The sequence below is a fragment of the Protopterus annectens genome, chromosome 8.part0 (assembly GCF_019279795.1).
Source record: "Protopterus annectens isolate FY-2018-M chromosome 8.part0, PAN1.0, whole genome shotgun sequence".
Lineage (NCBI taxonomy): Eukaryota > Metazoa > Chordata > Ceratodontiformes > Protopteridae > Protopterus > Protopterus annectens.
The window spans coordinates 894,576,685-894,603,968 of record NC_056741.1 but is presented as its reverse complement, the minus strand read 5'-3'; the positions used below and the strand labels follow the sequence as shown (position 1 = coordinate 894,603,968).

At 43.5% G+C, this 27,284-nt stretch overlaps 1 protein-coding gene across 1 annotated transcript in view; it reads right to left on the bottom strand.

Moving 5' to 3' along the window:
- LOC122809141 (NXPE family member 4-like) overlaps window positions 1-27,284 on the bottom strand; it is a 559,273-nt gene that overhangs the window by 301,769 nt on the left and 230,220 nt on the right. The window contains exon 3 of the mRNA XM_044080417.1: window positions 6,144-6,847. Within this exon, the coding sequence (XP_043936352.1) occupies window positions 6,144-6,847 (704 nt within the window). The remainder of the gene's footprint in view (window positions 1-6,143; window positions 6,848-27,284) is intronic.

The window sequence follows — 27,284 nt, the reverse complement described above, 5'->3', positions numbered from 1 at the left end:
GGTCTGTTGTGGTGTTAAGGAATTTTCCATGCAGCGAGATTGAGTGTTTTCAGCTGACTGTGAAGAGTTTTGTAGCTGTGCTGAGTCAGCAGAAGAGGCATTAGAGGCAGGGACCAGGGAGGAGTATGTGTTAGGCTCCTCAGGAGTGGGTACCAGTGCTGCCTTGGCCAATCTGGAGCAATCAGTATCATCTTCGGTTTGTCTTTTCTTGCTTTTCAAAAGCACCTTGGGCAGAAGAGGCAGAGGTGGGAATGCGTAAACTGTCCAAGCTGTCCAACTGAATGAAAGGGCGTCCACTCTCCAGGCCTTTGGATGAAAGGTCCTCGAACAAAACTTTTCCAATTGATGATTCCTGTGGGAGGCAAAAAGATCTATGTCTGGCCTCCCCCACGCTTGGATTATTTTTGTAAACACCTGAGGATGTAACTTCCATTCGTGTGGATCTGTCATATTTCTGCTTAGATTGTCTGCCAGTGTGTTTTCCAATCCTGGCAAGTACTGTGCTTGAAGTTCGATTTGCCTTTCCAGAGCCAAGTTCCAAAGAGTCATGGCTAGTCTGCACAAGGGGTATGAATGTGTTCCTCCTTGTTTGTTTATGTACCACATTACTGTGGTGTTGTCTGTTCTTATCAGTAATTGTCCTGGATGCAGGAAGTCCTTGAAAGCTGTAATTGCATTTATTACTGCTAGCATTTCTTTTTGATTGATGTGAAGGTGCTTTTCCTTTTGGGACCATTTGCCCTGAATGCACCTGTCCGTCATGTGCGCCCCCCAGGCGTAATCTGAGGCGTCTGTGGTGATGACTTGCTTTGCTTGAGGTTTGCAGAATGGGAGGCCTGTGTTTGCTTGACATGCTTGGGCCCACCATAGAAATTCCTTTTGCAAGCATGGAATTATTGGTATTACTGTTTCCAAACTGTGACTGTGTTGAGACCATAGGTTTTTTAGGTACCATTGAAGTTTCCTTATATGCAGCTTTGCACATGGGATTAAAAGAATGCAAGATGCCATGAATCCCAGAGCCTGCAGGATTTTCCTTGCAGTAAGCCTGGTACTTTTTGCTAGTATTTTGAAGTACTGAGATAGTTGCCCCTGTTTTTCTGGCGTAAGGTAGGCCATCTGGGTGTTTGTGTCCAAGCTGGCACCCAGGAAAGTTATTTTCTGAGATGGTGTTAGCCTTGATTTCTCTTTGTTGATTGTATATCCCAGAGAAAGCAGTAACCGTGTCACATATGCCAGATGTTCCAGAAGTATGTGCTTGCTGTCCGCTTGGATCAGAAAGTCGTCCAGATAAGGGTAAATTTGTATCCCTTGAAGTCTGCAGTAGGCAATCACTGATGCCAGGCACTTTGTGAATACTCTGGGCGCAGTAGATAAGCCAAAGGGCAATGCAGAGAATTGACAGTGGATTGAACCTGCAAGAAATCTGAGGTATCTTCTGCAGCTTTGTCTGATTGGGACATGCAGGTATGCCTCCTTGAGGTCCAATGTTACCAGCCAAAACTCCTTGCCCAGCATGGGAAGAAGCTGCTGTAATGTGAGCATCTTGAATTTTGGTACGAGTAGAAATGTGTTTAGGATGGATAAGTCCAAAATGGGTCTCCAGTCGGTTCCTTTCCTTGGTACCAGAAAAAGTCTTGAATAAAAACCTTGACCTTGTTGGTGAGTAGGTACCTCTTGAATACCTCTCATGCTTATGAGCTTTGAAATTTGCAGTTGTGCCTCTGCCCTTTGATTTTGTGGCAGGTTTGGCATGCCTCTCATTTTTGGAAGAGTGTGAAATTGAAATTTGTAGCCTCTGTTTATAATGTCCAGGATCCATTTGTCTGTTGTGACAATATGCCAATTGCTTGCAAATAATGCTAGTTTCCCTCCCAAAGGTGCTGCCAGCTGAGACATGCTTGGCATGGAAATGAGGGGGTCATTGGGTTTGCTTCCTGTATTGTTGTGCACTGTCTTCGCCACCTCTTGGTGCTGGAGTTTGCCATTGTCGGCCTCTATATGATCCTTGTGATTGCCCTCTGCCCCTTGTGCCTGTATCTACCTCTTTGGGGCTTGTCAGTGGCTGGAAAGGACCAGTTTTTTGAAGGCCAATTTCTGCTAAAACGTGGTGGTTGGACCTGTAAGAAAGCTTTGACAGTTTGCATACATTTGGCTTTTTCTTCCATTTTCCGTAGTATCTCCTCAGCATTAGTACCAAACAGCACATCCTTTTGTAAAGGAGCATCTAGAAGTTTAGCTTTCACATGATCAGGCAAATTGTGTTCCCTAAGCCAGGCATGTCTGCGAATGACTGATCCTGTAGCAGCCGCTCTACTTGAGGCCTCTAGGGCATCATAACCACATTGTAAGGTGTGTTTACCCACTTGCTCTGCACTATGCATCATATCCTGTAACTCCTTTAAATCTGGTCATTCAGGTTGAGACATTTTGTTCCTTAATTGTGATAACAGGAACTGTTGATATTTAAGCATATGAAACTGACAATTTAAGGCCCTCATGGCTAGGGTGGCCGAGGTATATACCTTTTTACCCCACCTTTCTAAAGATCTTGATTCCCTTTCTGCAGGCAGTGGATTCTTGGCAGTGAAGGCCTTCAATCCCTTGGGCCCTTGTGAAATGGTTTCAGGGTCAGCATTATGGCTTTTGAAGAGAAATTGGTGAGAGCTGGGTACTCTGTAATACCTATCAGGTTTGACTGGTGCAGGAGGCAGAGAATCCGGGTTAAGACAAGCCTCCGAATAGACATCATCCAGTATGTCCAAAACAGGGGGTATAGCCAGAGGTCTGTGTTGAGGTAACAAAAGAAATTCCCTAAGTCTTTTCTTGGAATCTGAAAAGTCTTGGCCTTCCCAATGGAAGTGTTCCCTCAAGGTGTGCAAGGTTTCCCCAAAGGAAAAATCCTCAGGAGGGGATACAGAAGGAATGGACTGTTCTGCATCCGAATCCTCAAAAGGAGAGTAAGAGTGTTCCTCTGCGTCAGAATGTTCTGATAAAATGGATCCCTGATCAGAAGAGGGTGAATCTTCCTCCACTCTGGGTCTCTTGTCTGGAGGGGGTTGAGAACCTCTGATAAGAGTAATTAAATCCTCAGCCATTTTAAGCATCTGTTTTTTAGGCATGGGACCTGGAGATGGGCCCTGTGCAACAGGCCTCGTGGGATGCCTGGCTGCTTTGGATTTAGTAAAGGCCTTAATTGAAAAAGAAGAAGAGGGCCTAAATGCACCATGGGTGGAGGTGGACCTGTCCACATTAGTAGGCTCAACATTAGCAGAGGCTTCGGTTGTAGTCTGGGAAAGGGCCGAGGTCCCAGCGGTCTCGGGTACACAGGACACCGCCAAAGGAGTGTCGTCGGTAGTCAGGGAATGCAAAGGCGTCTCGCTGAGAACCGGACTACGTGTAGCCTGTTTTGGCGTGGTGTCGGCGGGGACCGCGGGCCTCACGTGTCAGTCCTTTTCCTTGCATTTTTTGGACAAAACGGTAGTCGGAGTGTCCGACGACATTTTATAATCAAAAGCTTTACCAAAGTAGTGCTGGGCGAACTCCGCCCGACGCTTAATAGTGCGTTTATTGAAGGTAGCGCAAAAGCGACAGCCCGAGACGTCGTGGTCTGGGCCCAAACAAGGTATGCAGAGGGAATGGAAATCCTTATGCGGTATTTGCTTCCCACAAGAAATACAATTATTAACTTTTTCTGACATCGGTCTGAGGCAAGAAAATTTTCCCCAACGGGGTACTTAGCTTTAATGAAGACTTCGGTTTCCAAAATATTCGTAATTCAGGAGCTGGCCGACCGGCACTTGCGAACTGCTTCTGCTTCGGGCACCGCGCGGCAAAAAAGACTGAAGAACATGGCGTCGGCTGTGTCTTATATACTCTGGCCTCACTGACGTCAGAAGAGAAAGCGACGACAACCGACGCCGGACCAAGACTTTGGAATTCGGCCGACCGAGGGACCGCCTGACGGCAGAAAACCCATCTGTGATTACTGCAGCTGTATGCACGATGAACATCTTGGATCATGGATAAACTTAGTGATGTCATCATACAGTTGTATTATGTTTGCCTAATGAGGGTGGTACTGGTTACCAAAAGAGTTGACATTTTTAGGGTAAATAACCACAATATGGACAGACTTTACTAATTATGGACTGACCATGTGAGGGGGAGCAGACAGTGGCCAAGACCGTGAGTACCAAGTCAACAATTTTATGCCCCTGGTGGGTTTGAGGACTATCTGATTCATGGCATTTTTGTTTATCCAATTCAAGAATCACTGAGCACACATGATGTTGGAATTTTAGGTATTTCAATAAATTGATCAATCAATTGAACAATAGTTGAACTCATCAAGGAATAAAGAGCCCTTGCTTATAGGGGTACCCTCTAAGAATACCAGAAATTTATCATGGTCATGTGGAGCCATGGAGGGTGATGGATAGCATGCTATGAGGTGGTCATTTGAGTTCCCTAGGGTGAGCTGAACTTCAATAAGCTTGTTCTGGAAGGTCTTTGGGTAACTGTTATGAAGAGATGATATCTCTGTTAAGCACAGAAACACTGATGCTATTGCTGGGTAGGCTTAAAGGCATGGTAGGTGCAAAACTCAAGCACAAAAGGGATGCTAAGGATGTGAGCCACATTTCCGCCCAATGCATACATATACACATACCACATGCAGAATGCCTCGAGGTCAGGCAGTTTGAATAGAGCCACCTTGATCTAGTCTAATTTGAGAATTGTGGTGTATGCCAGGATAGGATATTCATTTGAAGAACTCTGCCTAAAAAGGTATATAGGGTTGGCAAAGATTTTAGCCAGTATGGGGAAGTCCTTGAATAAGAAATGTTGACTGTCTTTTGCAAAGGACATTGGACTGTCAATCTCATGCCAGGGTGATACATACTGAATCCCCTGGAATGACACCAGCAACTTAGGCAACTGATGACCCAATTATCTCTTCCTTGAATCAAGGTATCAATCTAGGTGAAGGGAGGATTCCAGTCAGAACCAGTATCTTACCCCTAGCTGATGATAGTGTGGTCCAACATAACCTTCTGCATGGAGCTGAGGGGTTTGCATGCCAGGTCATTTACCCCCACATGGACTACTATCGTGTCATACTCACACTTGCTGGAGGAGAGGGTATTTAGCGACCTACTAATATCTTCTGACTTGGCTCCTGAGAGGCAGCTGAGTGTAACCCTGTACTTGTCCAGCTTAGTGAGTGTACAGTCTGTGTGCCATACAAAGGAGTCATCAGTAACTAGAACATTCCCAGTAACTGAATTATGTATTCTGGGCAAGAGAGAAGTTTGATATTGGTGATACATCAATGTTAGCATTGTTGTGGAGGGAGGTATGTGGAGTACATGCAGTAAGTGATCATGATGTCTAGTCTTAAGATTTCTAGGAGGCTTGCCTAAATATTTTTGAGAGCATCAGCACCAGAATATAATGATGTTGCATATGCATTGCTGGGGATGTGTCAGTGCTAGTCTCATTGCAAGTAGTGGACTTTGAGGGAGGATGCCTCCAAATTTGCACCTCTCACAGATGGCATCCACAGGGTTAAATAAAAAGTTCATTATCAGTGAGCACAAGATAAATGCCAAGTGCTAGAATGCTGGCAATTGAAGGGGAGTGAATCTGCTGCCACTCCACAATGCATGGTGCTTAAAGTTTGAAAAAGACCTGGTATACCAAACTGTTCCCCGGGGATCACCTCTGTGGCTCTGCTCGACAGTGGCACAGGAAAATAATTTTCTTGGGCGGCAAAAGCCAGGGTACCTTTTTGGCTGAGCTTCTATAGGCCCCAGGGCCGATAACCTAGTACCTACCTATCTATGAACCTATTACAACCATGCTGCTTTCCACAGTCCATAAGTGTTGCGTGCACTTCAGCACAGTTTATTTAGGCCCAGATTACACTCATACCTGATGCCTACTGAATACAATTTAAATACTACAGTAATACTGACTACAGGGGAGAATTTGAGTTGCATTGGGCACCCATTATTCAGCTGCACCTACATCAGCAGGGTGTTCAGCACAGGTGAACACAGTATCCACCAAGCACATCTTGGATTATAAGAGTACCACATGAAAATTGCTTTTGTCCAATACTGGAAAATAATTATTACCTGTTCAGCAGCTTTGATTCTTCTTCATTTAACAAATACTCTTCTGAAGTATAACACTGAAGGTACTTTAAGTGTTCGCACTCCAGTTCCTGAGGTTTACTGCAAAACCACGGCACCTCTGAAGTTTTATCTGTAAAATCACACAAGGGGGTTGGAACAGACTGATCGCAGCTACAGTTTGTTTCTTCTCTCATGTGTTTGAAAACAAAAATGCCTTTAAATGCCGATCGATGACTGAAGTTTTCTCTGAGCATTCGCAAAAGAGAGATAGCTTGTGCTGGATGGTACAGTTTAACAGAAATCCAAGCCCTTCCTTCCCAATATAGTGGGAATGTAATTAAATAGTCTCCATTGTTTAAATCCAACACTGATCCAGTTGTCCCAGCAACAGATATGTTGCTGTAAAGTCTAGCAATTATAAAGTCCCCTCCTGATGACATTTTTTGTCCTAAATGATCATACATTTTCACATAGATAGAAATAACTTCCCCCACACTATATGTATTCAATGGTGTGGACAGATAATATCTACTGTGTCTCCCACTGGAACTTTTATTAAAATTCAAATAATCCAGGCAAGGCTCGCTTGAAGAAAGATTCTGAAACAGAACAGCAGATTCTTTCCTGAGTGCAGCTATAACAGATGGGACAGTGTGCCAAAACGTTTTCTCCAACAGAATATCCAAGTTTTCAGACTCCAGTAGCTTCAGAAATAAAACAGAAAATTGAAATATGATTATATGCATTAGTTCACAGGAAAAATTGTTACAGTAACATATTTTCTTATTTTATGTGTAAAAGCATATAATTAAATACCAACATAACCACAAAAAATACATCAAGAAATGACAACATACAAAGCTATGCTACATAGAAGGTATAGCAGCATGCCCCACCCAGTAAATCAGAATTTATGTGCGTTTGTCTTCATTACAGTCCATTAACAACAAGCATTACTTGCCAGTAGACTTGGATAGATTTGAATAATGTTTTTAATTTTTTTCTGCCTCTCAATAAATATCAGGATTTACAATCTCTACTTAAACAGTTACTGTATAACTGTATTGTTTAGCCGGATTTACCCCCCAAAAAATCTATTTTGTTTGCTAATTTCCTGCCTTTTCTAACTAGAATAGTCCAGCTTCCAGGCTTTGCTGGTTTCAGGACTTTAGTTTCAGTGTTCAGAGCTGTCCAGACCTTGCTGTGGTAGAGGGAGGTCCTACTGTTTATCAGTGAGAGTGGGAGCATTGTACTGCCTATTTAACACTAGAGGAGTGGTTTCCAGCTCTGAAATTGCAATTTTATTGGCCATTTTGGGCTGATTTCTATCCCTTTCAACTTTCTGGCATAAATCCACACGTTTGCGTGCTTTTGTGTGCATTTGCGCACCACCGCAGGGTTAAGGTTAAACTATTCCCGGTGCCAGAAAGTCTGCTCTTTGAATTTTTCCTTAGAACTAGTTAGCTTATCAGCAGTAGCACTAAAATCTGTATACCTGTGACTAGCACTTGCTCTAGAACTTGCTAAAAAGCACTAGGAAGCCTTAATTTATTACAAGCACTCACCTCTCCTTGGTAATAAGGAGAAAATAGTCGTAGGCACTAGACAGCCTACAACTGCAAGTACCTTGCACAAAGTAAGGGAAAACAGCTCTTGCACTACACAAAGAAAGCACCTAACCAGGCATGTCCAAGTGTCCGCTTCCGGTGATTTCTCCTGTCCACTTGGTGAATCTGGGCATAAAGTGGCAATGCAGCAATTGCCTCATGTACACAGACAATCCTCTCCTCCTATCACCAAACACCATAACCTGTGAGAAATGCACATACATAGCCAAACTGGAAGCAAAGCTCTCTCCAGCCAAGATTGTGCTAGGCAGTCAAGAGGAGAACGTTAACACCCACACAATACCTCAAACAAAATATAGTCCTTCAAAACCCACACCACCAAAACCCACACATAGCAACACAAAACCCACATATGCGGAGGCTCTTAACATAAACCTGCCCAAGCAGCAAGGACCTCCGAAGCTGAAACGCAAACAAACACCAACCCCAAACACAACCAAACTGTCACATAGCTCACAACACCAGTGTGCCACCCAACAGCAGCCTCTAAGGCAAGACAACATACCCAACACTTTAGTCATAGGTGACTCTATAGTCAGGCACACTGATGCCCCACTCACCAGGCTGAACAAGAAGAAAATTACAGTTAGTTGCCTGTCGGGTGCCAGGATCCGCCACATAATGCATGCACTCAAGTCACTCCACAAAGTACAGTTTTGTACCTACCATAAATGTAGATGTTCGAGTGCTAATACAGCTGCAGTCATAACAGATGGGTTCTCCTGCCGTCAGGCTGGTCCTCGGTCGGCCGAATTCCAAAGTCTAGGTCTGGTGTCGGCTGTCGTCGCTTTCTTTCCTGACGTCAGTGCGACAGGGGTATATAAGACACAGCCGACGCCATTTTCTTCAGTCTTTCTTGCCCCAGATGTCAGGTGCCCCCAGAAGGAAGGCAATATACATATATATATATATATATATATATATATATATATATATAAAATATATAATCATGCATTGCAATATAATCAAAAATCAGTAGTTGCAAGCAAATACACCATAGAAGGATAACCCAATCAGGTTGTAAGATGAGGAGTTAGCCACTAGGTCTGTACCCAGAGGGGAAGGAGGGAGGGAAACCTGGACTGCAGCTGTATTAGCACTCGAACATCTACATTTATGGTAGGTACAAAACTGTACTATGTTCATCGTGCGTACAGCTGCAGTCATAATAGATGGGTAGAATCCCAAAGCTACGCACAGGGTGGTAGGCACTAGGTGGAACTGGGAGGAGCCAGAATGCCCTGCAACACAGCAGTGGCAAAGCCTGCTCTAGTTTTGGAGTATAAAGGTAGGTGGTAGTGTTTAGTGAAGGTATGCACAGAACTCCAAGTGGCTGCCTCCAAAATATCTTTGGTAGGGACTCCTCTGAGGAAGGCTGCAGAGGTAGCTGTGGCCCTTCTGGAGTGAGATCTGATGCCTGCAGGTACAGATTTACCATGAAAGGAGTAACAAAACTGTATGCAGTGGCCTATCCATTTTGAAATTGTCTGTTTGGAAATTGGCTTCCCTTGAGCTCCTACAGCATAGGACACAAAGAGTTGTTCTGATTTCCTGAAAGGCTTTGTTCTGTCCAAATAGTAACGTAGCTGTCTATGGATGTCTAAGGAATGTAGCAGCCTTTCCCCTTTGTTTTGAGGATTGGGGTAAAAGGTAGGTAAGTGTATGGCCTGATTTAAAGCTACCCTGGATACTACCTTAGGCATAAATGACGGGTTGGTTTGTAGGGAAACCCTGTCCTGATGGAAGATGATAAAGGGTTGCACAGCCATGAGGGCTTGTAGTTCCGAGACCCTACGAGCTGAGGTAATGGCCAGAAGGAAAGCTGTTTTCCAGGACAAATATTGCAAATCTGTTGAGGCAGCTGGTTCAAAGGGAGGCAATGTTAATTTTTCTAGAATGTAATTAAGATCCCAGGCTGGTATTGGTTGTTTCCTTGGAGGTCTTATATTCTTAGCCCCTCTGAGGAACTGCCATAAGAGTGGGTGAGAGAATAAGGGTGGATCAGTGTTGTATTCTGCAGAAATGGCTGAGGCATGGATTTTGATGGAGGAAAATGAAAGTCCACTGTTCAACAGCTCAGCTAGATACTGTAATATCTGAGGCAAATTCAGTTTCTAGGATCCTGGCCTTTTTTCTCATTCCAAGCGCAAAACCGTTTCCATTTTGCGGAGTAAGCTTTTCTAGTAGATGGCCTTCTGGCCTCCAAAATGACATCCTGCACCTCCCTGGAGAGTAGGGTCTGTTGTGGTGTTAAGGAATTTTCCATGCAGCCAGATTGAGTGTTTTCAGCTGACTGTGAAGAGTTTTGTAGCTGTGCTGAGTCAGTAGAAGAGGCATTAGAGGTAGGGTCCAGGGAGGAGAATGTGTTAGGCTCCTCAGGAGTGGGTACCAGTGTTGTCTTGGCCAGTCTGGAGCAATCAGTATCATCTTTGGTCTGTCTGCTCTTGCTTTCAAAAGCACCTTGGGCAGAAGAGGCAAAGGTGGGAAGGCGTAAACTGTCCGTGCTGCCCAACTGAAAGAAAGGGCGTCCACTCTCCAGGCCTTTGGATGGAATGTCCTTGAGCAGAATTTTGTCAATTGATGATTCCTGTGGGAGGCAAAGAGATCTATGTCTGGCCTTCCCCACGCTTGGATTATTTTTGTAAACACCTGAGGATGCAACTTCCATTCGTGCGGGTCTGTCATATTTCTGCTTAGATTGTCTGCCAGCGTGTTTTCCAAACCTGGCAGGTACTGTGCTTGAAGTTCGATTTGCCATTCCAGAGCCATGTTCCAAAGTGACATGGCCAGCCTGCACAGGGGGTATGAATGTGTTCCTCCTTGTTTGTTTATGTACCACATTACTGTGGTGTTGTCTGTTCTTATCAATAATTGCCCTGGATGCAGGAGGTCCTTGAAAGCTGTAATTGCATTTATCACTGCTAGCATTTCCTTTTGATTGATGTGTAGGTGCTTTTCCTTTTGGGACCATTTGCCCTGAATGCACCTGTCTGTCATGTGCCCCCCAGGCATAGTCTGAGGCGTCTGTTGTGATGACTTGATTTGCTTGAGGCTTGCAGAATGGTAGACCTGTGTTTGTTTGGCATGCTTGGGCCCACCATAGAAATTCCTTTTGCAAACATGGAATTAGTGGTATTATTGTTTCCAAATTGTGGCTGTGTTGAGACCATAGGTTTTTTAGGTACCACTGAAGTTTCCTCATATGCAACTTTGCACATGGGATTAGAAGAATGCAAGATGCCATGAAGCCCAGAGCCTGCAGGATTTTCCTTGCAGTTAGCCTGGTACAATTTGCTAACATTTTGAAGTACTGAGTTAGTTGCCCCTGTTTTTCTGGCATAAGATAGGCCATCTGGGTGTTTGTGTCCAAGTTGGCACCCAGGAAAATTATTTTCTGAGATGGTGTTAGCCTGGATTTCTCTTTGTTGACTGTGTATCCCAGAGAATTCAATAACCGTGTTACATAAGCCAGATGTTCCAGAAGTATGTGTTTGCTGTCCGCTTGGATCAGGCAATCATCCAAATAAGGGTAAATTTGTATCCCTTGAAGTCTGCAGTAGGCAATTACTGATGCCAGGCATTTCGTGAATACTCTGGGCGCAGTAGATAAGCCAAAGGGCAATGCAGGGAATTGATAGTGGATTAAACCTGCAAGAAATCTGAGGTATCTTCTGCAGCTTTGTCTGATTGGGACATGCAGGTATGCCTCCTTGAGGTCCAATGTTACCAGCCAAGACTAATTGCCCAGCATGGGAAGAAGCTGCTGTAAGGTGAGCATCTTGAATTTTGGTACGAGTAGAAATGTGTTTAGGATGGATAAGTCCAAAATGGGTCTTCAATCGGTTCCCTTCCTTGGTACCAGGAATAGTCTGGAATAAAAACCTTGACCTTGCTCGTGAGTAGGTACCTCTTGAATAGCTTTCATGTCCATGAGCTTTGAAATTTGTATTTGAGCCTCTGCCCTTTGATTGTGTGGCAGGTTCGGCATGCCTCTCATGTTTTGAAGAGTGTGAAAATGAAATCTGTAGCCTCTGTTTATAATGTCCAGGATCCATTTGTCTTTTGTGACAATATGCCAATTTTTTGAAAATAATGCCAGCTTTCCTCCCAAGAGTGCTGCCACCTGAGCCTTGCTTGGCATGCAAAGGGGAAAGTCATTGGGTTTGTTTCCTGTATTGTTGTGCACTGTCTTCGCCACCTCTTGGCGCTGGAGATTGCCACTGTCTGCCTCTATATGATCCTTGAGATTGTCCTCTGCCCCTTGTGTGCCTGTATCTACCTCTTTGGGGCTTATTCGTGGCTGGAAAGGACCAGTTTTTTGAAGGCCAATTTCTGCTAAAACGTGGTGGTTGTACCTGTAGAAAAGCTTTGACAGTTTGCATAGATTTAGCTTTTTCTTCCATTTTCCGTAGTATCTCCTCAGCATTAGTACCAAATAATACATCCTTTTGTAAAGGAGCATCTAGTAGTTTAGCTTTAACATGATCAGGCAAGGTTTGTTCCCTAAGCCAGGCATGTCTGCGTAACAGCAGCCCTACTTGAGGCCTCTAGAGCATCATAGCCACACTGTAAGGTGTGTTTACCCACTTGTTCTGCACTATGCATCATATCCTGCAACTCCTTCAAATCTGGTTGTTCAGGTTGTGACATTTTATTCCTTAATTGTGATAACAGAAACTGTTGATATTTAAGCATATGGAACTGACAATTTAAGGCCCTCATGGCTAGGGTGGCCGAGTTATATACCTTTTTTCCCCACCTTTTTAAGGATCTAGACTCTCTCTCGGAAGGTAATGGATTCTTAGCAGTAGAGGCCTTCATTCCCTTGGGGCCTTGAGAAATGGTTTCAGGGTCAGCATTATGGCTTTTGTAAAGAAATTGGTGTGAGTTAGGAACTCTGTAGTACCTATCAGGCTTGACTGGGGCAGGAGACAGGGAATCCGGATTAAGGCAAGCCTCCGAGTAGACATCATCAAGTATGTCCAAAACAGGAGGTATCGCCAGAGGTCTGTGCTGAGGTAGCAAAAGAAATTCCCTAAGCCTTTTCTTGGAATCTGAAAAATCTTGGCCTTCCCAATGGAAGTGATCCCTCAAGGTATGCAAGGTTTCCCCGAAAGAAAAATCCTCTGGGGGAGATGCAGAAGAAATGGACTGCTCTGCATCAGAATCTTCAAAAGGGGAGTACGAGTGTTCCTCTTCATCAGAATGTTCTGAAATAATGGAGCCCTGGTCAGAAGAGGGAGAATCTTCCTCCACTCTGGGTCTCTTGTCTGGAGGGGGTTGGGAACCCCTGATAAGAGTAATTAAATCATCAGCCATTTTGAGCATCTGCTTTTTAGGCATGGGACCTGGAGATGGGCCCTGTGCAACAGGCCTCTTGGAATGCATGGCTGATTTGGACTTAGTAAAGGCCTTTATGGAAAAGGAAGATGAAGGTCTGAAGACACCATGGGTGGAAGTGGACCTGTCCACATTAAGAGGCTCAACACTCACAGTGGCTTCGGTAGCTGTAGTCAGGGTATGGGCCGTGGCACCTGCAGTCTCGGTTACAGAAGACACCGCCAGAGAAGTGTCGTTGGTAGTCAGGGGCTGCGTAGGCACCTCACTGAGAACCGAACCACGTGTAGCCAGTTTTGGCGTGGTGTCGGTGGAGACCACGGACCTCGCGTGTCGGTCTTTGTCCTTGCGTTTTTTTGGACAAAACGGTAGTCGGAGTCTCCAACGACATTTTATAATTAAAAGCTTTACCAAAAAAGTGCTGGGCGAACTCCGCCCGATGCTTAATAGTGCGTTTATTGAAAGTAGCACAAAAGCAACAGCCCGAGACATCGTGGTCTGGGCCTAAACAAGGTATACAGAGGGAATGGAAATCCTTATGCGGTATTTGCTTCCCACAAGAAATACAATTGTTAACTTTGTCTGACATCGGTCTGAGGCAAGAAAAGTTTCCCCAATGGGGTACTTAGCTTTAAAGAAGACTTCGGTTTCCAAATTTTCGTAATTTCAGGAGCTGGCCGACCGGCACTTGCGAACTGCTTCTGCTTCAGGCACCACGCGGCAAAAAAGACTGAAGAAAATGGCGTCGGCTGTGTCTTATATACCCCTGTCGCACTGACGTCAGGAAAGAAAGTGACGACAGCTGACGCCGGACCTAGACTTTGGAATTCGGCCGACCGAGGACCCGCCTGACGGCAGGAGAACCCATCTGTTATGACTGCAGCTGTAGATGAACATCAGGTACAAATATGACTCTGTCATTGTCCATGTTGGAGTGAATAACTTGAGACATACCTCCCTGGACTACATGAAAAGAGACATGGAAAAGCTCTCGGATCATGTAGCCCAGGCAGGTATGACCCTAGCCCTGAGTAACATCCTGCCATCACCCACAATGATACCACAGTATAAGGACAAAATGATTGACTTCAATAATTGGCTAAGCTTCTGGTATCATTCAAAGGGGATCCAATATCTGTCTTCCTGGGATAACATGATCGACAAACCACAATGCTTTGCAAGAGATGGTTTGCACATGTGTCCCTGGGATTTAGGTACGGCCTAAGGCTCTTGCCACCCTTATAGTGCCTTTTTTAGGCAAGGTTCAAAGGACAAAACTACCACTGTAATGGGTACAAGCAAGCAAAATCTGAAGGTATTGCTACTCAGTGCTAGAAGTCTAAACCTCAAGATGCACTCTCTCGAGGCTCTCCTAAAAATGGAGAACATTGACATCTGTGCAGTAAATGAGACCTCGTTCAAAGCTCCAGAGAGCATCCCTGCAATACCAGGCTACAACTCATACCACACTTTTTGGCCACCAAACCAGGATCGAAACACTAAAGGTGGAGGAGTGTCCATATTCACCAAGGATATTCACACCTCCAGGCTGGTTGCCCAATACAATGCATCCGAAATTCTCCATGTACAACTAACACTAGGTAAGACTGCAATACAAATTGTAACTTGCTACAGATCCCCCACCATACCCCAAGGTTCTCACTACACCTTTCTAAACATACTGGAAAATATTAAGATACAACCAAATACCCTAATACTGGGTGATTTCAACTACCCTGCCATTAACTGGGAAAACTACTCCTGTACCAACACCTTTGCTCAACGGCTCTTGGAATTCATAAATTCCAATGCCCTAGAGCAACTAATCCATAGTCCCACCCAGGGGTACCAATATTCTAGACCTGGTCATTACCAACATGGGAGATCAATGCTCCACACCAGTGGTCACCCCCTCGTTGGTCAGATCAGACTATAAGCTAATCACCCTTGACATCCACATCCCACCCTCCTTTAAGGAAATCTCCGTAAAAAAATTTCTCCAAAGCCAACTTCATGCCTCTCAAGTCAGAAGTAACAAACTTCATGACTCCCATGCAGATGGGAACTGGAAGCTCAGCTGCTGAATCCTACACTAAGGTGCTGTACGAGCACATTCACTCGTGCATTGACCGAGCGATTCCAAATAGAACCAAGACACTGTCCTCTAAAAAAAGGAAGCCAATCTGGTGGTCCCCTGCCATAAACCAGCTGTACAACAAAAGGAAGAAACTGTTGCAGAAACGAGGAAGAACCCAGGATTCCAAAAACTCCCTCACCAGCCTCAGTAGAAAGCTGAGATCTCTCATAAAATCTTCCAAAGCTAGTTACGAAAATAAAATTGCCAAAGGTTCCAAAGACAACCACAAGGCATTCTATAGATATGTCAAGAATCTAAATGGCAATACTCAGATCTGCTCTGAGCTACAGCAGAATGGCACTAGATATACCGATCCCAAGGATATTGCCAATATCCTGGCAGATAAATTCAGTGCCAACTTCACCCCCTCTCACCTCCTAAAGGGCCCATCTCAATACCAAAAGAATGCCAAATTCCAGTAATCACGGCCACTCAAGTAAAATTCGCACTCTCCAAAGCCAAAAATATAGCATCCATGGGACCCGATGACATCCTGGGCTGTGTACTGCATGAACTACAAAATGAACTGGCACCTCACCTATGTGTCATGTTTAATCATAGCCTCACCTCAGGCTTCATGCCCACAGAGTGGTGCACAGATACAGTCATCCCACTTCACAAAGGGGGATCCACTTTGGATCCTGGGAACTACTGTCCCATCATTCTGATGAGCCTGATCTGCAAGGCTATGGAACGTATTATCATGGAACTTATAAACAAAGACATTGGCAACCTTCAAACACTGGACTCCACACAGTTTGGGTTCATGAAGGGCCAATATTGCCTCCTGAACCTGATTGACTTCTTAAAATCAGTCTCCAGAGCCGTGGACGAGGGTAAGGTGGGTCACACAGCCTACTTGGACCTCGCCAAGGCTTTTGACACTATCCCCCACTCTGGAATCATAGATAAACTTACTAAGCTGGGCATTAATCCCTATGTCACTCAATGGGTTGCAAACTGGCTTACTGACAGAACACACACTGTAAAAGTAGCCAACTCCAAATCCAGCCCCAGACAAGTGACAAGTGCTGTATCACAGGGTTCTGTCCTGGGACCACTCTTGTTTGGCATCTACTTCTCTGAAGTACAGGCCAACACTAACTGACTCTGGCTTACAAAATTCGCAGATGAGTGCAAGCTGGGAGCCATTACTGAATCCCCAAATGATGTGGATATACTACAAAAGGGCCTTACCGAAACAGATGCCTGGTGCCAGAGCCATGGGCTCAAGCTAAATGCCAAAAAATTATAGTTGTCCCCTTTGGGAAAAAACACGTACCTGTGAACTACCACATAGGTGGCAGTACACCAAACACCAAAAGTGTGATAAGAGACCTAGGGACACAGGTGTACAGTGGTCTCTCCTTTGATAACCACATAGCCACAACAGTTAGAAAATCTTTCTATATGGCACACCTCATCACTAAGGGCTTTTCATCCAGAAAAAAGGAGGTCATTGTCCATCTGTACTCATCCCTTATTAGACCCATTATAGAATACAATGCCTCATTTGGTATGTACCTCACAAGACATCTGCAACAACTAGGAAGGCTACAGAAATACCTCTCAAAAAGAATCACAGGCCTAAAGCAGATGCCTTATGATGACCGTCTAAAGAAACTTCAGCTATACTCTGTTGCATATCACCTACAGAGAGGCTATCTCTGCCTAACATACAAGCCCATGTCAAACCCAGAATTGTTGGACATGCTACACTTAAAGAAATCCCAATCCCTCTGAGCCACATTGCCCAGGGATCTTAACCCTGTCATCACGATGAATAGAACATGCTGGAGGGATAGGTTCCTGACCCAGAGACTCCCCATAGTCTGGAATAGGCTGCCCATACATGTCAGGCAGAGTGCCTCAATGGCCCTCTTCAAGAGAAACCTTGATGATTGGATGGGAGACAGGAAATTCAGCCCGGGGATCACATCAGTAGCCCTGCTAGACAAGGGTCCAGGAAAGTAAATATTTGTGGCAAACAATAGCCAGGGAATCATTATGGCTAGGCTTGTATAGGCCCTAGGGCCGATAGCCTAGTACCTACCTATGAAAATCTTTTAATTCTGGATCCAGCTTTTTAGCTGTAAAACAAATTCAATTTATATTTTAATTCATGTTAACATCAACCATTTTAATCTTCCTAGACTTTACTGTTTTGCTTTACCCACATTTGTGACAGTTATACTGAACATTAATGGAAACAATAACTTTTTTTTAGTTTTTTATACATATGTAATAAACCTGTATTATTTGTATATGCTTTTGTAATATGACTTCTTTATTACACAATTTTGCCTCTCCTGCATTCCAATTATTTATCCATCATCTTGGACAACTGTCCCATTCATTCCTTATCACCAGGATGGGGATCAACTGAGAGGGCACAGAGTACACATTACTCAGCAACCATCAAAGATATCCTGAGACTTTCTTATTTTTATACCCTACTTCCCTACACATGCATAAGTAAGATACCTGTTGGTGACCATACAGGCACTCCTAGCAAGCAAGCCAACCTTCTGCCTAAAAACAATGCAGGTTTTTTTCTGTAGTCTTTATCAAGGATGATCAAGCCTGCAAATCTGCCTGCAAAGCAAGCATACTTCCTCTTTTTTCCAGACAAGGATGAGTGGGTTAAGTCACTTCAGTCCTCTTTCATTCTCTGGTTATTCAAAACTGGTCACCTGGGTTGCAGTAGGGGCTCCATCCCATATGCCATGAAACTTTATTTGCTTAAAATTTGACTTCTATTATGAATATGGTTTCTATATATGTCTATCTACTCATTTGTGTAGCTATCCAAATACCTGTATGCTGTTGGTTTAGGAAATACAGAAATGCAAACCAGTACTTTCAAAACTACTTCAGCTGAAGATGTTTAAATCATTTTTACTGCAAATGATAGTTAAACAGAAGTCTTGAGAAAAAAAATGAGAGGGGTATTCAGAAACATTTAGTGCACCACTTTTAAGTGAAATAGTATGAAGGGTAGCAACAAGAGGGGTGGAGGGGATTCAGAGGCACAAGCAGCGCAGTTATGCTACAGGAAAAACAGGATGGCATAAATGGCAAATTATTGCATAATGCCATGTAAAAGAGGGCCTCCATAAAAAATGAGTTTTGTCATGTATGCAAATGATGAAACAAAGCACGGAGAAGCAATTCAGCGACATATAAAATCAGTGCTGTGCACTGCAGCATTCATCCATTCTGAACACCAGCAATCTTTGGAGTACAGCAGCTAGACTTGAAAGCCATGTTAGCAATAAGAGCAGCTAACGTTAAACAAGTGTTAATGGTGACTTTGGAGCCACTGCTCACAACCCTGCTGGTCATCACCTTCCATGGCACAGAAGGGTCTACTAATACCAATCTTACCATCCTGTACATGACCAGGATATTATTGGCTACTAATGTGTGATTGGGGAGACCAAATGTATCATTCACATGTGGCATCAAGAGGGATACTCGACTGCCCATCCCTGTGGACAAGAATTTACATGCACTATCCTTGCTACAGGGATATTTCAGTGTCTAACAGAGGTTACACTAGGAATTTCCAGGAGTCAGTCTTGTGGATCTTACTCCAGTCATTTGATGTGATGCTGCAGCACATAAGAGACACATACAGGATTTCCACAAACAGCACATACAGGATTTCCACAAACAGCACAGAACCAGAACTGTTCTTCTATTTTACAATCTAGACTGTTTTGATGAGGTCCAGGGGGCCATTAATTACACACATTTCACCATCAAGTCCACTCCCCACCTACTTCACACAGTGCCTTGTACATAAGCTGGAAGAACTTCCACCCCCATGTGCAACATATAGGGCAACATACACTATGTGTCTGTCTTTCACTCAAGCAGTTCCTCTGATTCCCACATCTGACATCCACATGGAATGGATGTTGAAATCTCAGCATAAATAGATTGTATAATAAAAAAAAAAGAAAGATCATTGTCCAACAAAGTAAACACTCCCTCACTAATCTGAACAAGCAACTCTGGAGACTAGGTTTACCAAAGCCAAATTTGAGATTAAAATAGACTCACATGCTAAAGACATGCATAAGGTCATGTACACAGCCTTAAAGACAACACCCAACAATGTTTTGGACAAATGGTGAATGGAACTATCTATACAGAGCTAGAGGATACAGTAAATTTAATGGCCAATAAATTTTGCTCCAGTTTTATCCCCTATCACCTTCAGTCACCCCAACATTTCTCCACCAACTATTACTAGGGTCCTCACTGCACTCCATAAGACCAAAAACACTGCTTCAGTGTGCCCTGATAATATTCCAGGATCTTATCCTCACATAGTATATGGAGTTGCCAGATCATGAACATTGGCCAAGATACTGTGTTGGCCTGCAGTTTCAGGGCTTCATGCAGTCCTTTGTAGTAAAGATGTCATACACTGGGAGCATGTACAGGCAACCCAGCGTGGTGTCTCATGTTGGAAGGCAATACAATAGATTTTTGGCATCCATGACCCAGACAATGGCCAAAGACAGTCATTGTGCTCTGCTGGCCAATGTCAGACATAATTGTCTAGAACTACATGACTAGGAATGGGTGGACTGGTTATGCATCGGAGGTGGAGCCAAAGGAGCATCACTGACCATGACTTTGAGACCAGCTATGGTCACCTGTCTTGATAGCTGTGGCCAGAGGTAACAGTAATATGGTCTTCTAGCCTCATCCCTGGACATGATCAGCATGGCCTGCAAAATGTGAACAGAGGGCAGTTTCCACCTGCTTTACGGAGTCACCAGTGGATGTTATTTTGCCTAACAATGTTCTAAGCAGTACTGTCTGCTCCTTGTCTCTGTGCCACGTCACTGTACAAGTCATCCTGCAGGCCATGCAAGTGTTGTATAGTAAACTGGGCAATGCTCACAGTTATAGGATGTCCACTGTCAAACACTGATGAGACTAGAAGTCTGAACTACCCCTCCACCATCAAACCACAATGTTAGCATTGCTGATGGTGCCACTATGCTAAGTGAATCTGCCTTCCTCATATTGCCATTGTCATCAGCCACAGCTGAACTGCTGACATCAGGCATGTGCCATTCTCTCATGATGGAACTTCAACCTGTGGTGAAAGCAATAGCAATGAAACATATGTCTTGGAACCCCAACATGTAGCACACATACTGGTACATGATACAGTCTGTAAATATCATATGGGCACATACTTGCCTTATGGTGCTGGGTGTGGTAGTCACAGAAAGGACAAACTTGGAGAAAAGATATTTAAGGTACTTTATTGAATGCATCCTCCTAACATTCTAGTCACTGTACAATCTAAAAATGTACATTCTATCACTAAACAGAATGTAGATAAACATATTTCTGCTCAGCTCTAGAAACCTTAATAAAACTCCACTCCCTACAAGTACTCCTCACCCTGGAAAACACACACACACACACACACACACATATATATATATATATATATATATGTATGCATATATATATATATATATATATATATATATATATATATATATATATATATATATATACATATGTATATATAAATAAATCACAGAAAACTGGTTCCAGACCATTGATAGCACTCTTATCATTGCAGGGTTTCAATGCCTACTACACATTCAGGCCCACCTTATTAGATGAAGGTACTAAAGGCAGCAATGTCTCCATAATCTTAAGAAAACATTTTACCTCCAGACTTGTTAAGCAAATTAACAACCTGGAACTCCTTCATGTCCAATTTGCTATTATCAAACCCCATGTTTAACAGCTACCTGCAGGACCCCAAACATGTCACCCACAGCCCATACCTCCTACCTAACTGGTATGGCGTCACTATGCATTAAGCCACACACCATTCTCCTAGGAGACTTCAACTACCGGTAAATTAAGTAGGTAATTTAAATAAAAAAAAATAAACCTGTATGTTGGAATCCAAATATAAACAGTTTATATAATAAAAGAAGAAAGCTCATTGCACATGTGATCACCAGTAATCAATGAGCCCTAATCCTTATCACCGATACTGGTGAGAGGTGGTCACTAAAAACAGGAATGGATTTACACAGTTTTTCAAATGCAGCTCTCTGCATCAAACACAATTTCCCCCAAGAGTACACTCTCCACTGGGACTGGACTCTCTCTCCAGATCCCATACAAGACCCACCTTGGTCCACTGTGTCCCAGTTCTAAGTATCTGACAGACACATTTGAATATCTGATTTTTCAGACACACACACACACACACACACACACACACACACACACACACATATATATATACACACACCTGTGAACGGCTGACACAGATTTACCAGCTGTGACCCTTCTCTCCAGACTACAAGGTAGATTGCTGCCACCAGCCAGATACTCTAATGCTCTTACAAAGTGTAACCAATTATACTACGTCAAATTAATACTGATATAAATGAAAACAGCCAGGCTTTCCGGAGTGGCCACAGTGTCACTAAAATAAGCACAAGTACTCTCAAGATGTTAAAAGTATTCTCTAAAAGACCAGCCACAATGGAAAGGTATAACAGTATTTAATAATGGATAATAAAATAGAAAACAGGAGAATATTAACATTTAGTTACAATAATCAACAGAGATTTCAGTCACAGGAAATATAAACATAACACAATTGGATAGAATCTCAGAGATACAGAAAAAGAAATAATACTAAACTAATCTTGTTGTGCTTTTCCTAACTGAACTAAAAATAAACTGTTCCTAGTTAACTCACTTAGTGTCACAAGGCAAGATGTACTGTTGAGCTTCTCACTTTCACAAGGCAAGATGAGATACTACACACTACTGAACTGTACAATTAAAAACTGAACTGTGACAACTAACATAAACTAGCATAGATCTTTTACATCAGATTCCAAAGAAAAACAAAAACACCAACAAAAACAAACTGCTGCTGCCAGAGTTCCATCCTTCAGCAGGTTTTAGAATGACATCACATCTATACACCTGACTCTGGCACAACACACATTCAGAACTCTGTTAAGATTCTGTTGCATCATTTTTAACATAAGCAACTTTTACAAATACATGTTTAATACAAGCATTTGTACAAATCAATGTGGCAGTCAAATGACACAAGACTATTTACAAAACTTCAGCCAGCAATGCTGGCATATGCCACACATGTACTGTCTTATTTCTCCTGGTAGAGCTGGCAATACCTCACAATGTCACATCTGTCCCCCTCTTTGAAGACTCAGGCTGAAGAGGCAATTTCTTCTGGTTTATTGTGATGCGTAGCTTGGAATAAGTCTGGAGTACATAGCCTCGAGCTGTTATCGGTAGATGCTTGGTGGAGGCGGTAAGGAGCCAGTGATCAGGAAATACTCAAATCCCTGCAATCTGAAGTCAGTTGCTACCACTGCCATGCTTTTGGTAAACACCCTGGGGGCTGTGGTGATACCAAAGGGCAGTGGTCTGAACTAACAATGACTGGCTTTCAGCCAGAAGCAAACATATCTCCTGGACCATCTGTTCAATTTTAAGCACATCCAGTCATCAGTGTACAGGAAAAGCAAAATGGACTGAACAGTGACCATTAGGACTTGGTCTGCTAAACTGACTTGTTCAGAACATGGAGAATCAAGATTGCCCTCCCATACCCTGTTTTCTTTGGCACTAAAATAATCTTGATTATGTTCTGGATTCTTTCTGGACTAAGGGGAACTCTTGGATGGCTTTTTTCTAACAGTTTTTGTATTTCTGAAGCCACTGCCTTCCTCTGACTGGGTGGAACATCAGGAATTCTGTTTTGTAATGGTGGTGGATGGGAAAAGGGAATAATATAACCTCTGGAAATGATCCTCTGCACGCAAGTATCTTTTGGTATGTGCAGTCAGGCTCTCCAGTGCAGGGATAAACAACCCCCAACTGCCTCCAGAGGTGGGCAATCGGGCTTCCTTTCAAGAGCACTGATAGGGCCCAACGGAGAATGAATATCTGGACCCCTGGTTCTGTGGATGTCGTCTGCCATGTGGGCAGCATCTTCCATTGCAATTCCCCTCTCTGCCTCAGGGAGAACTTTCTCCACGTGTTACGGAAAGGACCCTGGGACTTCCTAAACCACATCTTTCGACCACCTCACTGATTTCAGGAAAAGGTTAATTGAGGAGTCGAAAAACATATACTGACAGCAGACAGGGTCTTTCCATCTTTCTCATACCTGGAGTGTGTGTCCTTAACCTTGGACCAAATAGCAAATTTCCATCAAAAGGCACATTGATGAAGGATGATTTGAAGGGTTCTGCAAAATCACACAGGTGCATCCAGGCATGCCTCCTAATGGATATGCCTGAAACCACTGCTCTTGATGCTTCTTCAGCTGCATGAAAAATCAGCCGGATAGATAAATTTGAGATTAACTGAAGGGTGGCTAACTGTGAAGCAATATTAGAGTCTGCATCAGCAGTACTAGTCCCCAAGAGGGTTTTTTGAGAGCTCCTTGATCAAATCCCTCTGTAATCTGCAGAAGTGCACCAAGTAGTTCAGGAACCTGAGTGCAAAGGTTGCTGACGCATACACTCGCTTCCCAAATCTGTCCATTGCCCTAGGCTCCCTGTTAGGGGATGAACAGAACAACTCTGTTCCGTGAGTTCTTTTTTTGGTGGCTGCCACCATGACCATAGTATCTACCGGTACTCCTTTGCTCCAGAATTCTCTTCTGCTCTCTATCAGGTCTCTTGGGAATCAGCTCTACAGAATCTGACTCCTTCAATGCCCACTGAGAGACCAAATCAATGAGTTCATAAGCAGGTGTAGTTAACCAGGAGGTAGATGGGCCAGTACCAAACGCCTCCAGGAATATTGATTCGGCTTGAGAAGGGTTGTGGGAAGACCGACCACCATGTTATTTCAGGATTTCAAAAATGTCTCCAAAGGAGACATCCTGTGGTGAACATCTTAGGGACCCTTTTCTCTCATCAAAATCTGTATCTTCTGTGACAGACTCCTGGGGGGAGTCCAAGTGCCTCCTCTTGCACTTTCTCTTCCAAGGGACTTCTTCTGTGGGATGCTCTGGAGAAGTATCAGAAGAGATAACTATGCCCTGTGGGGTTGTCTGGAGACTTTGGTTGGCTGCCCCTGTAGAGTAGAATGCTGAGGCTCACGACACAGACATCTGAGAACCAGAGGGGAGATCCAAGGGGGGAGGAGCTATCTAATCTCTATATGAGAACACTCTCTCCACCACCAAAAAAGGCAGACTACCCCGGAGAGAAAGAAACTGTCTGAGCAGAGTCGGTTCCCTCCAACCTGAAGACACTGCCCCAGAGGCAGGTGTAAAAGCAGAGCTATTGAATGCCGAGGCTCCAAAAGGAAGAAATAGCTCTGACAACTTCAGATTCGATCCTAACCTCTCAGATCCGGAATGAAGGCTCAGCTCCGAAAGCTCTCCAACTCCAACACACTCGGAGCCAGTATGCTCAGAGAAGACTTCAGACCAGAAGATAACAGTATCTTCAGATCTTAAGCAGAAAGCATCTGAATACTTGGATCGGAGGGCTCAAAACAGAAGGCCAGATTGGAGAAGGAGCAGCAATAAGTGGAGTCATAAGAGTCAAGTTCTCTGGACCTGTTGGAGTTGGAGCTAGGAGAACTCCCATCTGAATTTGTGTCAAGAGAAACTTTCTCATCATTCTATCCATGTCCGCTTCTGTGACATTTCTGGATGACTGGGAAGAGGCAATAGAGGGACAGCGACACCTTTCTAGGAAGGGTGATGGAAGACAAGATGGAAATGGATCCAGTGATAAGGCATATTGGGTACTAGGCAAAGATTTCAGGTTCGATGGGGTCGGATGTGAAGTAACGACCTGATGTCAGTGGTTGTATGATCCAAAGACTTTTTAATCTTCTTTCTCAGCTCCCAGGTCAGATTTGAAGAAGAGTGAGATGAGCCAGCATGTCCTAAGGGTCTCTTCGTCGACTCTTTCTTGTCTGACTTGGACAGGGGAGATCCAGAAAGTGAATCACCAAAGGCTGAAGGCAAAAGGAGTTCAAGTATCAACTTGTTTTTCTGATCCATGAGGGTTCTCTCAATAAATGGATTTACAAATAGTATAGCCTGTAAATGCTCAGCTCCTAAGCAATACACACATAGTGTGTGGGCATCAGATAGGAGAATATTATGCCCACATTTATTACATTTGTTAAACATTGAAGGTTTATATCTATATTGAAACTAATGAACTCAAAAAGAAACTAAATAGTAAAAAGAGAGAATTTTTTAGGTAGAAAAGTTTAACAATGGTACTGAAGAAATATCGCTAAGTGGTAAAGAGAGGAATACCAATAATGATAACAGTAGAAAGTAAAGTAAGTTTTTTTACAGAGAAACAAAGAAGGTAATACAGGAATACCATTAAGCAGTAAAGCAATAAAGCAGGGTAAAGGGAGGATTAAAGTTAGGAGGATTGAGAATGAAAAAAATTACTTATAACTTTGAAGCAACTATGCTCAACAGCTGTACAACCACATCTGTTCCTGACAGCAGCAGCATACAAAATCTGCAGAGGGAAGGGAACTACTGCATTATGGTTAAGGAAGGAGCTCAAGAGTTTGTGGTTTCCATGAGCTATAGTATATATAGACTGATTAACTTTTTTCTGCATTTTCCACAGTCTGCAACTAGGCCCGCTAAGGCTCACTTCACTCCCGTACCCTACCCCCATTCCTACCCACCCCATTACAATTTCCTTTATACTATCCATTCCCACCCCTTCCTCTTCCCATCAACCAATAACTAACCACTTCCTGTCTAACATACACGTTACATTATTTCCCTATCACACCCATCCCAAATCCTGTACACCCTTACTGTAAACATGCTGCACCATATTTCCACAACACTCCTCCAACTTCTCTCCACACTCACTTCATATCACTCCCACCTTCCCTTTCCCCACACACGATCTCCTACCTCCCACAACTATAATACTCAATCAACTATATCCTCCTTTTATATCTCATCAGCTTTATTCAACCTCTCCACCTCATATTCACACAAACTGTGTATACTTCAAATCCTCTCTTATAATCAGAAATCTAAACCTAAGCTACACAAACTACTTATATTTATCACAACTCACTCTCTTCCCACTAACAACCTACTCACATCTGAGGACATTCACCCCAACCCAGGCCCCACCCCCTCACATCATAAACATACACCTCTCCTAACATCTAACTCTCATCTCTCTTCACACACTTTTTCATTAAACTCACCCCTATTCAAACATTTGTCTGTATATGGACTAAACATTCAGAGCCTTTCTAACAAAATCACTGAGCTCTATTCCTGGATATCCCACACAACTCCCCATATCCTTGCCTTATCTGAAACTTGGCTTAAGCCTCACATCACCAACAAAGAGATTCTCCCACCAAGATATAACATCTATCGCTCTGACAGATTCCCAAAAAAAGGAGGTGGTGTAGCCATCCTACACTGCAATACTCTAAACTTCTCACCATTTCCCTCTCCCATCCCAGACTTCCACCCAGCTGAACTTATTATCTTAAACTGCCACCTCAACCCCCACAAAAAACTTGCAGTTACCTCAATTTATATTCCTCCAGGAAATAATCTGCCCACCTTAGAGAATAGTCTATCCTGGTTTTCCCAGAATATACCTTATGGAACCCATATCTTAGGAGATGTTAACTTAGACTGGCCCAAACTTAAAACTGACTCTCTCCGAGTCAGTATCAACCTACACGGCTTCCAACAACAGATAACTTCCCCAACCCACCCTAACAAAAATACTTCTGGCTCCACAATAGACTGGATACTCATCAACTCACCCCACTACTCTACCAGACAGTCTTAGTGATCACCTCCCTACCACTGTTCTAAGACATTCTACCCAATTACCCAGACCCCACCTCTATAGAGACTGTCATAAGCTCACTAACTTTAATCTATCCCAATTCAACTCCACTCTTTCTAGTATAGACTGGTCCATTCTCAAAAATATCCCTCTTAATGAC